General features: G+C 44.5%; 1 protein-coding gene across 2 annotated transcripts in view; it reads left to right on the forward strand.

Annotated features, from left to right (window-relative positions):
* The first annotated feature begins 8,147 nt into the window (after positions 1-8,147).
* ADGRA1 (adhesion G protein-coupled receptor A1) overlaps positions 8,148-15,233 on the forward strand; it is a 466,576-nt gene continuing 459,490 nt past the window's right edge. For both annotated transcript variants that reach the window (XM_026651172.2, XM_026651174.2), the window contains exon 1: positions 8,148-8,646. In XM_026651172.2, the coding sequence (XP_026506957.1) occupies positions 8,426-8,646 (221 nt within the window). In that variant the 5' untranslated portion in view covers positions 8,148-8,425. The remainder of the gene's footprint in view (positions 8,647-15,233) is intronic.

Below are 15,233 nucleotides of genomic sequence, written 5' to 3' on the forward strand. Positions count from 1 at the left end.
ATGAAACATTCTTCACTTCTTGTTACTTAACTCTTGTGCAGTGTCCCAAGTTACACATGTTAAACAGGTACGTGTGTCTGTGTCTGTGATTGGTGAACTGATCCAAGTATAATGTAACCTTGCAAGTCAGAGAAATGCCTATTTTGCTAACGTCTGATTCATTTTTAAAATTTTTTGCCCTCACTCATGTTAGCAGCATTTCAATATTTAGTACTATCCATGACTTTACTTGATATTTATAAATGTCCCTTTTTAACTCACACTTTCTGCCACAGAGTAAGACTTGTATGTTTCAGGATTACTTCAGTGCACATAAAAATCTGGTCAGCAAAAAGAATAAATAGAAAACATTCATATTTATTTGTTTGCCTATTGTCTATATCCATACTGGCCTGACCTGTTTGTCACATGAAAGTCTACCTCATTATGCAGATAATTATTTTGTCCAATACCTAAGGCACATATTTAGACTGCAAAGAAATTATATTAAACCAGATGGTTTTAGGCTCCCATGTCTCACATAAGTCTCCAGACCTTAAGTATTCAGGCAAAGCTAACGGAGTTTGCTTCTGTGCTCCAGGAAATTAATCTGAGTTGGGCTGGGCCGACATTGTTCTAACCCTCTGAATGCTTCTCAAATTGTGCTAGAAGTTCATGCTACTGTACAGGAGGCACCACCTTCATTTTAACAACACCCTCAAGCATTTCCTACAGATGACACACTCAAAATCCTGGCAGCTGATCAAATTAAGTGGGAAAACTAGAGCCAGAAAGATAAACCTAGGTATGCTTTCTTTGAGTACATGCACAGTAACCTTGTGTTCTGTGTGTCTAAACTGTAAGCTCTCTGGGGCAGGAAACATTTTATCTGTGCTTGTAAAACATCATATGCATCAGACTTTATATAAATGTTTAAAGGCGACAGGCAATGTGGATTTGTCTTGTTTTTGCTGCTTTATTATCTATAAGAATGGCCTGAAAGGTTGGTTGGTTTGTTTGGGAGTTGGAGAGGAACTTACCTGTTATTTTCTACCTTAAATATTAGGAATGTCAAGTCTGTTCTTACTGCAGGACTTTGCAGACAGCTGGGATGTACTCTGTGAATGTTCTTGTCCCTTAACTGAAGATCTTTCCATCCAATACTTTGTAGGGCCCGTGAGTTAGATTGTTTTTAATCACTAAGCAAAGCAGAGTTTTAATACTCTAACAAAATCACTTCTCTTTCAATCAGGTTTATACACATGGTATTACTTCTCTAGTTGTCCCAAGAGATGTTTAAAAAAAAATACAGGGTGGACCTGAATTTCTAACATGGTTAAAAATTCATATATGAATTTAAATACTTTTTAGGCTTTCTTTACCTTAAAAAAGAAAAAAAAGGGGCACAACCATTAGGATGCTGAGATGCCTCATGTAACAGACACATCCCATTTTATTCTCTAAGGGTATGTCTACACTACAAAATTAGGTCGGATTTATAGAAGCCGCTTTTATAGAAACCGGTTGTATGCAGCCGATTGTGTGTGTCCCCACATAAAATGCTCTAAGTGCATGAAGTCGGCGGACCGCGTCCACAGTACCGAGGCTAGCGTCGACTTCCGGCGCATTGCACTATGGGTACCTATCCCACAATTCCCGGAGTCTCCGGCGCCCATTGGAATTATGGGTTGAGATCGCAATGCCCGAATGATGCAAAGCAGTGCCGCGGGGGGTTCTGGGTACATTGCGTCAGGCCCCTCCCCCGCCGTCACAGCAACGGCAGACAATAGATTCGCGCCTTTTTACCTGGGTTACCTGTGCAGACAACATACCACGCCAAGCATTGAGCCCGCTCAGCTCAGCTCACCATCACCATGTGTCTTCCGGGTGCCGGCAAACGTGGGACTGCATTGCTAAACAGCAGCAGCAGCTTACTGCCTTTTGGCGGTAGACAGTGCAGCATGACTGGTAGCCTTCATCGGCGATCGGGATGCTGGTAGCTGTGGGGCTGGCAGCCGTAGGGCTGCACTGCACCAGCCCCTTGCCTTTTGGTAGAAGATGGTTTATTACGACTGGTATCCGTCGTCGTCGTACTGCAGTGGCTGTCGATCATGGGCACCCGGGCAGACAATGATGGTTATCAGTCGTAGTATGCTATTTTCTGCCAAGTGCCCAGTATTGTCTGCTAAGCACCCAGAAGAGGCCGATGGCGATCTGGGTGCTGGCAGACATGGAGCTGGCAGACGTGGGGCTAGATTGCTACACAGCAGCAACCCCTTGCCTTTTGGGCAGTAGATAGTATATTACGACTGGTATCCATCGTTGTCATACTGCAGTGGGTATCAGATGGTGCAATAGACCTGAAGGCTAACTGCCAAGCGCCCAGTATTTGCTGCCAAGCACCCAGAAAATGCCAAGGGCTATCAGTCATGCTGCACCGTCGTCTTAAGATGTAAAAAATAGATTTATTCTGTATTCATTTGCTTCCCCCCTCCCTCCTGCTAAACCCAGGCTTTTGAGTTCAATCTTTGGGGGGGGGGCATTCTGTGTGACAGTTGTTTGTGTTTCTCCCTGATGCAAAGCCACCTTTCTTGATTTTAATTCCCTGTACCTGTACGCCATGTCGTCACTCGCCCCTCCCTCCATCCCTCCCTCCCTCCTTCCCCTGGTCCGTCAGATACTACTTTCGCGCCTTTTTTCAGACCAGACGCTCAGACCACCGCGGCAATTATGAGCACTATGAACACCACGCGCATTGTCCTGGAGTATATGCAGAGCCTCCTGGACATGCCAAAGCAAAACCAGGACCAGCTGAGGAGGAGGCGATTGCAGCGCGGCGACAATAGTGATGAGGAAATTGACATGGACCTCTCACAAGGCACAGGCCCCAGCAATGTGGAAATCATGGTGTTACTGGGGCAGGTTCATGCCGTGGACCGCCGATTCTGGGCCCGGGAAACAAGCACAGACTGGTGGGACCGCATCGTGGTGCAGGTCTGGGACGATGCCCAGTGGCTGCGAAACTTTCGCATGCGTAAGGGCACTTTCATGGAACTTTGTGACTTGCTTTCCCCTGCCCTGAAGCGCCAGAATACCAGAATGAGAGCAGCCCTCACAGTGGAGAAGCGAGTGGCGATAGCCCTGTGGAAGCTTGCAACGCCAGACAGCTACCGGTCAGTCGGGAATCAATTTGGAGTGGGCAAATCTACTGTGGGGGCTGCTGTGATCCAAGTTGCCAGGGCAATGAGAGACCTGGTGATATCAAGAGTAGTGACTCTGGGAAACGTGCAGACCATAGTGGATGGCTTTGCTGCAATGGGATTCCCAAACTGTGGTGGGGCGATAGACGGAACCCATATCCCTATCTTGGCACCGGCGCACCAAGCCACCGACTACATAAACCGCAAGGGTACTTTTCAATGCTGCTGCAAGCCCTGGTGGATCACAAGGGACGTTTCACCGACATCAGCGTGGGCTGGCCGGGAAGGGTACATGATGCTCGCGTCTTCAGGCAGTCTCTTCTGTTTCGAAAGCTGGAGGAAGGGACTTTCTTCCCGGACCAGAAAATAACCATTGGGGATGTTGAAATGCCTATCGTTATCCTTGGGGACCCAGCCTACCCCTTAATGCCATGGCTCATGAAGCCGTACACAGGCAGCCTGGACAGTAGTCAGGACCTGTTCAACTACAGGCTGAGCAAGTGCCGAATGGTGGTGGAATGTGCATTTGGGCGTTTAAAAGCGCGCTGGCGCAGCTTACTGACTCGCTCAGACCTTAGCGAAAAGAATATCCCCATTGTTATTGCTGCTTGCTGTGCGCTCCACAATATCTGTGAAAGTAAGGGGGAGACATTTATGGCGGGGTGGGAGGTTGAGGCAAATCGCCTGGCCGCTGATTACGTGCAGCCAGACACCAGGGCGGTTAGAGGAGCACAGCAGGGTGCGGTGCGCATCAGAGAAGCATTGAAAACCAGTTTTGTGACTGGCCAGGCTACGGAGTGAAACTTCTGTTTGTTTCTCCTTGGTGAACCCTCCGCCCCTCCCCCCCCACCCGGTTAACTCTACTTCCCTGCAAACCAACCACCCCACCCTCCCCTACTACCCTCCCCCCTTCGAGCACCACTTGCAGAGGCAATAAAGTCATTGTTACTTCACATTCATGCATTCTTTATTAATTCAGCACACAACTAGGGGGATAATTGCAAAGGTAGGCCTGGATGGGTGGGGGAGGAGGGAAGGAAAAAGACACAGTGCACTTTAAAACTTTAAAACTTATTGCACTGGAAATCATCTAGGCTGGAGTGATTGGGTGGCTGGAGGCCCCCCCACCGTGTTCTTGGGCGTCTGGGTGAGGAGGCAATGGGACTTGGGGAGGAGGGCTGTTGGTTACAGAGGGGCTGTAGCGGCGGTCTCTGCTCCTGCTGCCTTTCCTGCAGCTCAACCATACGCAGGAGCATATCACTTTGATGCTCCAGCAGCCGGAGCATCGACTCTTGCTTTCTGAGTACAAGTTGACGCCACTTCTCCTCTTCAGCCCGCGTTTCAGCACGCAACTTCTCCTCTTCAGCCCGCGATTCAGCACGCCACCTCTCCTCTCGCTCATATTGGGCTTTTTTAAAATCAGTCATTGACTGCCTCCACGCATTCTGCTGTGCTCTGTCAGCGTGGGAGGCAGTCTGTAGTTCAGTGAACATTTCGTCACGCGTCCTTCGCTTCCTTCTTCGAATATTCACTAGCCTCTGTGAAGGTGCAACATTTGCAGCTGGTGGTGGAGAAGGGAGAGTTGTTTAAAAAAGATACATTTTAGAGAACAATGGGTACACTCTTTCACGTTAGATTTTGCTGTTCACATCACACAGCACATGTGCTTTCGTTACAAGGTCGCATTTTTCCTCTTATATTGAGGGCCTGCCGGTTTGGTGTGAGAGATCACTCACGCAGTGCCAGGCCACAGATTTGAGCTTGCAGGCAGCCATGGTAAGACACAGTCTTTTGGCTTTTTTAACCTTGTTAACAAGTGGGGATGCTTTAAAACAGTACTGCTCCCATTAACCATACCAAGCACCCGTTGGGTTGGCCATTTAAAATGGGTTTGCAATGTAAAAGGAGGGGCTGCGATTTCAGGTTTAACATGCAGCACAAACCCAACTAACTCCCCTCCCCCACACACCCAATTCTCTGGGATGGTCACTTCACCCCTCCCCCCCACCGCGTGGTTAACAGCGGGGAATATTTCTGTTCAGCAGAGCAGGAAGGGGCACCTCTGAATGTCCCCTTAATAAAATTGCGCCATTTCAACCAGGTGACCGTGAATGATATCACTCTCCTGAGGATAACAAAGAGCGATAAGGAATGGATGTTGTCTGCATGCCAGCAAACACCGGGACCATACGCTGCCATGCTTTGTTATGCAATGATTCCAGACTACGTGCTACTGGCCTGGCGTGGTAAAGTGTCCTACCATGGCGGACGGGATAAGGCAGCCCTCCCCAGAAACCTTTTGCAAAGGCTTTGGGAGTACATGAAGGAGAGCTTTCTGGAGATGTCCCTGGAGGATTTCCGCTCCATCCCCATACACGTTAACAGACTTTTCCAGTAGCTGTACTGGCCGCGATTGCCAGGGCAAATTAATCATTAATCATTAAACACGCTTGTTTTTAAACCATGTGTAATATTTACAAAGGTACACTCACCAGAGGTCCCCTGTGTGCCCTCAGGGTCTTGGGTGAGTTCGGGGGTTACTGGTTCCAGGTCCAGGGTGACAAACATATCCTGGCTGTTGGGGTAACTGGTTTCTCCGCTTCCTTGCTGCTGTGAGCTATCTATGTTCTCTCCATCCTCATCTTCCTCGTCCGCCGAACCCGCTTCCCTGTTTCCAGCGAGGGACTGATAGCACACGCTTGGGCTAGTGGTGGCTGCACCCCCTAGAATGGCATGCAGCTCCGCGTAGTAGCGGCATGTTTGCGGCTCAGCCCCGGACCTTCCGTTTGCGTCTCTGGCTTTGTGGTAGGCTTGCCTTAGCTCCTTAATTTTCACGCGGCACTGCTGTGCATCCCTGTTATGGCCTCTGTCCTTCATGGCCTTGGAGATCTTTTCTAATGTTTTGCCATTTCTTTTACTGCTTCGGAGTTCGGCGAGCACTGCTTCATCTCCCCAGATGGCGATCAGATCCCGTACCTCCCGTTCGGTCCAGGCTGGAGCTCTTCTGCGATCCTGGGACTGGGACTCCATCATGGTTACCTGTGCTGATGAGCTCTGCATGGTCACCTGTGCTCTCCACGCTGAGCAAACAGGAAATGAAATTCAAACGTTCGCGGGGCTTTTCCTGTCTACCTGGCCAGTGCATCTGAGATGAGAGTGCTGTCTAGAGCGGTCACAATGAAGCACTGTGGGATAGCTCCCGGAGGCCAATAATGTCGAATTCCGTCCACACTAACCCAATTCCGACCCCCTAAGGCCGATTTTATTGCTAATCCCCTCGTCGAGGTGGTGTAAAGAAACCGGTTTAAAGGGCCCTTTAAGTCGAAAGAAAGGGCTTCGTAGTGTAAACGTGTCCAGGCTTAAGTCGATTTAACGTGGCTAAAGTCGACCTAAACTCGTAGTGTAGACCAGGCCTAAGATTTACAGCACTTTGCTTTTAAAAAGAGGTGTAACATTAATGACTCCTTTAAAGCAAAAACTCTACAAAAGATATTGCTCTAGGGATAAAGTTACCTTGATCATGATATTTCACAACAGCAGTAACTTTTCTATTATGGATTATTTATTAATACCGAGAACCCCACATTAGGAATTAAGGCTACATTGTACTAGGGTCTGTACACACACAAAAAACAGCCCTTGCCTTTAGGGAATATTATTGTACCACTATTGCCCTCAAAACTAGTCATTTATAATAGCTATGTATTATATTTACGGTAACAAATGCTACAAAGTTACAATGTGTAACCCAGCTCCTGCAACAAGCTCCAGGCCATTGATTTAAATAAGGCTCTTTGTGAGTACCAAAGTCTGTCAGAATACAGTTCATTGCAGGATTGGGGTTTCTTTACAAACTGTCTTTTCATTCACTCTCAGCTAGAACTAGATGAATTGTTGATTGTAATTTATGCTGAGAAGTTAGCCCTCTTTTCTGTTCCTGAATTGTCTGAAAATAGATCATGACTGCTCATATTGTGAACAATTTTCAGCCTAGGTTAAACATACATTACACATATCTATGGGGAATGAGAGAATGAACCACACCCAAGAGACCTTTGCATGGAGCCCCATTGAAGCCAATGGGACTTTGGGCAGGTCTGCCCATATGGAGGTCAGGGCAGGATTGGGATCTTTGTTTCTTGATTTAAATTAATCTTTGCTAGCCACCTAACCTTGGCTGTCTGTGAGCAAACACGTTTACATGAGTGTTCACAAAAAGGGAACGAAAGAGCATGTGGGGCTGGCCAAAGTAACAGGGGTAGATTTGGAACACCATTTGACTAAACCCCAGGGCAGTTTGTTCAGCTCTGCATGGCTTTCTGGAGTACATGTATGTTGAAAGTAAACATTATATCTTACAGTCTCTTATTGTTTGAGCTTCTGTGTATTTTTGCTATGCTGCCCTAATGCATCAACACCGGTAAGCTTTTCTGTGGCAGCGGTTGTAGTAACTGGTAACATTGATGAAGCGAAGCTGAACTTAACCTTGTCTGAACTTAAAATTAACTATACTCTCCATTTCACAGATAGAAAACTAGGCATGGAGAGATGAAGCCAATTGCCTAAAGTCGCAAGGGAAATTAGTGGCAGGGCTGGGAAATGAAGCCAGATCTCTAAAGTCCTAGTCCACTTCCTTAACCACAAACGCATGGTCAGGATACTCCCAGTGGCATCTCCCCACTCAGTTCCGGTCTCCAAACCCACATCTGTGAGGGGGAGGAGTAGGCTGGCTGAAAATTGGGTTCCCACGGTGCCCCTTAGCCTCACGCTGTCACTGCCTCGGAGGGGCTCGCCCTGTGCAGCACCAGCCCAGGCTCAGCGCTGGCGCTACCCCTTGGGGGGGCAGAAGGCAGCGCGCCCCGCCAGGCGCGGTCCGAGCGAGCTGCAGCCCGGCTCGCCCGCTCAGCCCGGGGGCGCTGCCCGGGTCTGCTGGCGGAGCCTGGCTGTGGGCGGGTCGCGCTGGCAGGCCGCGGCGGGAGGGGGGAGGCTCTCTCTTCTCCTCGGGGGAGTTTTATTCCGGTGAGCCGAGGGCGGCGCTGAGGCTCCTGCTGGGAGTGACCGGCCGCGGGTCCGCCCGGTGTGGCTGCCGCGAGGAGGCGGGGGAGACCCTCCCTGTCCCGGGGGCGCCCCGGGATCTGGCAGCGGGTCAGTGCAGGAGGCGGGGCGGGCATCGAGCCGCCCTCGCAGCGGGCTGTGCGCGGAGCTTGCCATGAGCAGCGCAGAGCCGCGGCGTCCGCTCCTCCACCATGCACGGGCTCTGCCGCTGCCTCTGCTTGGCGGCCGCGCTGGCGGGGCTCTCCTGGGCCAGCAGGAACTGCCCGGACCTGATCGTTGACAGCTGCCTCTGCACGGCGGAGCGCTCCAAGGGGCCCGGCCGCCAAACCGTCCGCATCAAAGTTGTCTGCAGCGGAGGGGAGTTGGTCGAAACTTTGCAGCCTTCTCTGCTGCCGAGCCGCACGGTGTCTCTGTAAGTACAGCCCGGTGCACGTGTGGAAGCTGCCTCGGATAAACAGCCGGTGTGGGGGTGTGTGAATGGAGCTGGCTAGGCGAGCGTGTGAAAGGAAACCCAGCTGTCAAGGGTCTGGCTTTGCTGCTCTCCGTGCCGGCGGGAGGGGGTCGGATAGGGCTGGATGTAGGATCAGAGATGCAAGCCTCTGGCTAATGCAGGAGGCAGGCAGCGGGTCGTGCCGGGGAGAGAGCCCACGTTGGAGGACACTTTGGCCGCTTGGAAGTTGAAGTGTGAGAGCTTAATGACTAATACCTCGCTGAGCTGCTCACAGATTCCAGGCTGGGATGCATCTCCTCTTCCAAAGCGCACACGTATCCCGATGCAAACTATGGGCAGTAATATAATCACTGGTGTTTCCAGACAGCTGTCACAGCTTCTAAGGGGATGGGGAAGCTTGGACTCTAAAGAACGTGTTATTTCCTTTCTGGGAGAGAAATGACAGTAATGGACCAAGGAAGCCCACCTAGGAAAAAACGTTATAAACTAATAGTTTGTACAGTATCGGTCTCAAATCTTCTCCCGTCTGTAAAAGTTTGAAAGAAAGCTACTTCTCCGTGCCAAAAGAGGAAATGGTTCACTGTGTATAACAAAAAATATGGAATATGAAATATATATCAAACATCTTAACCACAGTCAAAAAGGGAGTAGAAACTGAGATCAAAGTGAGTGTACGCAGTATAGTTGTAGCCCTGTCGGGCCCAGGATATTAGAGAGACCAGGTGGGTGAGGAAACCTGAAGAAGAGCTGTGTAGCTGGAAAACTTGTTTTTCTCAATTACAGAAGTTGGTCCTATGAAAGATATTACTCCCCCACCTGTCTCTCTAATCAACCTGGGTGAGCAGTTGTGACTCTGGCCCTACTTTTAAACAATATTTGAGTTTGTTTTCACTTCTAGCTTAGAAACTCTTGTTGGTATTTTGTTTGTTTTTGGGAAGCAGAACTTACTACAATGTAAATTACATACTACTATGTAGGGTGGTTTTGAAAATGTTAGTGGTAGCAAAACTGATTAGACCAGCTGATGCACCTTTAAACTTGAAACAGGATAATTTCCAACCCTACGGACGATAAAACATGCCATCTGCACTGCTGAGCTGCATTTTAAGGGTTATTTAACAAATTACCTGAAATTGATGTTTTCTTCTCTAATTAAAGTTTGGAAGCTGAAATGTCTATATTTTTGTCTGCATACATTTTTGGTTATTTAAGTAATTCAGGAGTGGTGAAATGACTCTCTCAATTTGTGCATTGTTGACTTGCATGTGTTTTGGAAATGGACAACAAATATAGTGTTGCCTGTTGCACACACGCAAACTTGAATATATGATATTCATTGTAAGTAAACGTAACTAATGCTATTTTGTATCTCTATCACTGAGAGGTTACAGTAATGTTCCTATAACGGACACAAGCATTAACATTGTTGACATTTTGCCCTTTTAGTTTATGCATATATCTAACTGATCCTATGCAATTGAATTTAGTTCATTTGACAACTCATGCTGTGACCATCTCCACTGTTCACAGCACTTTCTTTAAGTCAACACTTTTAGGAGACAAGTGGTAAAGATAGTAATTTATGACATCTGGGGAATTTGTGCTTGTAAATGTGCAGATGTGCTGAGTGTGATCCAGTTCAGGTTTAGCTAAAACTAATGATGCTGATCTTTCTGGGAAGCTTGTGCTTCTTAATATATAGATATGATAACTACACTTCTGAAAGAATTGAACTGAGGTAGAATAACTTTATGGTAGTTACAAACTTAAGGCACTAGACTCAAGGTAGATAATACCATATAGTTTAGAGGACACCCAAACACACTTGTTCAAGTATCAGAAATACACTATACTACATTTTTGAAAGTGACATATGAAAGTCACTTAATCTTAATAGGTGACTTGTTATTTATAGCTAACTGGCCAAAACTGTGAGAGACATGGTGGGTGAGGTAATATCTGTTATTGCGCCAACTTCTGCTGACTTCAAAACTGAATGTGTGTTAGACGTTTTCCATTTCTTATGCTCAAAATTGCTCTATTTAAGTGAATGCAATGTTTTATGCCTGCTAACAGCCTCCTTTTTAAATTACATGTAGTTTAAGGAGATTACATTTTTTTCCAAGACTAAATCTATAATAAGAAGCTAATGCTAAGGTAAAACAAGACTTAACACTTGAGGTGTAAAAAGATCTAGTAAAAAAGCATTTGCTTGCAGACACGCTGCCTATTTCCACTCAGTTTTATTGGCCTACAGAGAAAGCTGTAACATATGGAATACAAAGTCTTGGATTGCTTTAACAATTAGGAAATATAGATGTGAATAAAGGTTGTGTGTTGCAGATGCAGTAACATTTAATAAAAGAAGTGTAGCAAATTATTATAACATTTCATATGACTTTAATAATTAATTCAATAATAGTTGCTTTTTCTTTTTGGTGCTATTTTATTGGAAGGGCAGATCTAAGACAAATTGTTACAATATTCTGATAATGCTAGTGGGCAGTTACGAAAAATTACCACCATTGAGAAATAATAAATATCTCTTAAATCAATAAGATGAAGTTATAGTGCATACTGTATCCTTTGTAAGTACATATGTACATACATGCTATATGATGCAGTTTATCAACTAATTTAACACAATATGTGTGTTTTGTGAGAGAAGAGAGTTGTCTTAAAGTTTTTTTTAATTGATTAACTATTGGAGTTGGTTGTGATGGGTAGACTTGGCAGGATTTGACATAAATTTTACTAAATGTCTTGCTAATTTAGGGTCTGATCTGAAGTTAATAGACTCCCGTTGACTTCAGTGGGCTTTGGATGCTGTATTAACCAATTATCTTCAGTTTGAGTGGTGGGAGAGATTGTCACTGACTGGGCTTGTATAGTTTTCAAAAACTTTACATTCAGTAATATCTGCGCTATAAAATGTCAGATGGTCCCAACAAATTAAGGGAATTTTACTAGAAGTAAAATTAAGAAAATGCGCTGATCTGTCAGCTGTACCATCCTAATTTTTTTTTTAAAGAAATTTGTTAAAATTTTCTGGATGTGCTGTTTAACTATCTGTATTCAATATTTATCTCACTGCCTTTGAAATAGGAACTGTAAACACTTGGATAAAACGGCTGTCTAATTTTACTATAGCTTCTGAAAGTAAGTGTGTATCTTCTGTTGAAATGAGTTTATTCCAATCTACAGTGATATTCCTCAGTGACTTGCAACAGAGACTTATGTGCCTTCGGTAGCAGAGGGATTACTTTTCCTCTTTCTACAGCAGTATACCATTGTCACAAAGCTGTGTTAAATTACGGCATCTGCTATTTCCACAGTGATACAAATATCTACTGATGTGTAGACCCAATGAGTAGAAGTAACATAATGTAGCATTTCTTTCATTTTGCTTTTGGCATATTTCATTAATTTGTGTTTAAAGTGGATCTTACTGGGATTTTTATATCATGTGTTCACTTTTCTTGGTAGTTGTTTATATTTTCTTAAATTGTGTATTTGGCTTGTATACTTTATTCTTATTTATTTTTGCTGTAACGGCCTTTAAAGTGTACTTATGGAGAAGAAGATTGATCCTGAAAAATAAGATGAGAATTGAACACCACAGTCTGGTGTTCTTCAGCCTTCCTCAGTGCCCACATTTCACTTCTGTACAACAGATTTGGTATAACCATGTTGGTGGGTGGGTATTTGGTTTTTAAAGAGAGAGAGACTTTATTCATTGCCATGGGAGGTAATAAAGACAAATATCTGGCTGGATTATAAAAGGGACAAAATAGTGTTCAAGACAGGTTGTAGTTATGTAAACTAATGATGTGGGTAATCCAAACTCATGTTTCTTGAGTGTCCGCAGAGGTCAGCAAAAGTCTGATCCTACTCCAAATCTGTGCAGCTCAGTCTGCAATTGGTTAAGGTGTTGTCCACTTTTTGAGACAAAGACACTAGATGAAAAGGACCAATTATATGATTTTTTTGTATTGTTCTTATTGTTGTCTAAACTTAACTTAAAGTTTAGGCAGATCTGTCTTTTGATTTCCCTTCAGCTTTGAATATGAGTGAGTTTCTATATTTTTTCTATTGTCAAACAAGATCATCCTATAACCCTGTCCATCTAAGTCTTGGAAGCATTCGCCTGCCATATAACTTGTTTTAGCTGTTCACTCCATAACACTCTTTCCCCTAGTGGGACAGGACCCTTTTGAGCGCTCCAGTATTCTTCCGTACTTTCTCCTTCCAATCACAAAGACTTTGCTTTGTGGTGATCTTCCATCTAGCTGAGGAACTGCCCTTTCAGATCCTGTCCATGCTATTTCTTGAGTGTGCCTGCAGGCTCATGAGAGTGTGCAACAGATGAGATTCTCTCTCCCTCACGAGCACTCTAAATTCTGGTTGATGTAGGAGCTTGCTCTTGAGCTGATGGTCCAAACTCTCAATATTAAACAATATGTATTGCAACTTTTTGGGTAATAACAACTTGTTTCATTGTCTCATAAAAAGCGTTAAGAGATTACATATGTTTAATTTAAACAAGTAAAATTTAATACATGCCCAGAAATACTGATGTGAGATCTTTTTTTTTATAATCTCCAGTCATGATGAAAATGGGTATTCTAGATGTAAAGATTTATTGGTAAGTGAATTACAGTGATCCATTCAGGACCTCACACTCCTTGGATGCACATGTTATTGCTTTTAGAAGTCAGTAGGCAATTTTGGATAAATATGGACTGCTGGATCAACCCTCACTGACTTGCGGACCTACATAATGCATGTAGATTAATGAAAATCCTTATGATGCACTAGACTGCTTGGTTTTGCATTTGGATCTCTGTTGCAACTGAAAAATGTGTAGAGACAATCAGAAAGATCTTTGCAAGATATGAAGTGGCTCTGGAGTCATTCCAGTTATGGTTGGCTGCATAACATGATAGTTGGTCCTTTTGACCTCAGATATACACAGGCAACTCATTCGTTGCAAAGCACTGTGGTCTAGAGGTTAAAGTACCTCTAGGTCATTAAGAGATCTAGGTTCTGTTCTCAGCTCTACCACAGAGTTGCTGTCTGATTTTTGATAAGGTAAGCCATTTACCTGGTCTCTGCCTCTGGTGTTTTTTTGTTTTGTTTTTGTTCTGTAAAATGAGGATAATACAGTCTTCCTTTTGGCTTGTGACTCTTTTTATTAATTAAATGCCTTGGTACCCTAGACTGGAAGGTGATATAGTTACAAAATATTACTAAAATCCACCTGTTTCTGAAAACCTAGCACTCTTCTCACACCAACTCCATTTTTATGGAAAATTCTCCCTCAGTTCTCCCTATGCAACTCTGTTGTCTTAAATGGGGTTACACAGATTTCACTAAAGGTAGAACTTGGACAATAGTAAATAACTATCACAAATGCAGTGGATGTGCTGAGCTGAAGACCCACATTTTCATAGATCAGTGGCAGTTGTGAGCCTCAGATATTTAATTTCAGAGATGCTCTGTTGCTATAATGATCATACATAGTTTTTTCATCCCCCAAAGCACTTTGCAAACATTAACCAATTCTCTAAAGGCTGAATTTACCCCATTTCCCCTGTCCCCAAATTACTTCAAAGTTATGTCACATCAGCACTTGCTTTATACACTTTTTAAAAAAAAAATACTACTTCATTTGTTTCATGCCCAGTCTTGTCTCTTCCTGTTCTGTGCTGCTGTGGTTTATAATGGTTGATATTAATAAATTATATAGCAAATAAATTTTACTACACTGTACTTTTACAGTATAAAACACATGTCATGTCCCTAGAAGCCTACAATCTAAGTTACCCAAGGCAAGCAAATGCAAGATGATATTTTAGGAAGGCAGGGATGAACAAAAAAAGATTATTGGTGAGGACATAATGGAAAAAGAGGGTTCCTGAGAATGGGTTTCAAAAATGTTTTAATAATACTTAGCCCTTGCATAACACTTGGGTAATCTCTAGATCATTCATAAGGCACTGTATAAAGACAGACAAGTTATTATCCTCATTAAACAAGTGGGAAAACTAAGGTGAAGAAAGCTAAGTGACTTGCCCCTGGTCATACAACAGATCATTGTCAGAGACAGGAATAGAAAACCAGGTCTTCTGGCTCCCTATCCATGTGCTGGACCATGCAGCCTCCCAAAAAATTGTTGGAGGGACAATCAGCCGTGGTGAAAGAAATTCCAAGCATAAGGGCAAACTGGCAGAAGATATGAGAAAGATGAAGTGAGTGATAGGGAGAGGTGACTGGGGAACAGGAGGAAAAGAGAGTAGAGATGTCAGGCAGGATGAGATTGTGTAGGGCATTGTAGGTCAGTCTAAAATTGACTGTTTTTCTTGGTCTAGACGTACCCAGAATGAGTACAAAATACCATGAATTTAAATGTTTTATTTTCTCCATTAGACAGGGTGAAGTTATTTCTGGGGAGGGGAAAAGTAGCCCTGAATTCTCTATTTAATTTGGCAGTACCTAATAGAATAACTAAATCCTGACATTTTGGTGTTCAAATTGCCACAACCTTG

This window comes from Terrapene carolina, unplaced genomic scaffold (genome assembly GCF_002925995.2).
Source record: "Terrapene carolina triunguis isolate 2854851 unplaced genomic scaffold, T_m_triunguis-2.0 Scaffold95, whole genome shotgun sequence".
In the NCBI taxonomy this organism is placed as follows: Eukaryota; Metazoa; Chordata; order Testudines; family Emydidae; genus Terrapene; species Terrapene triunguis.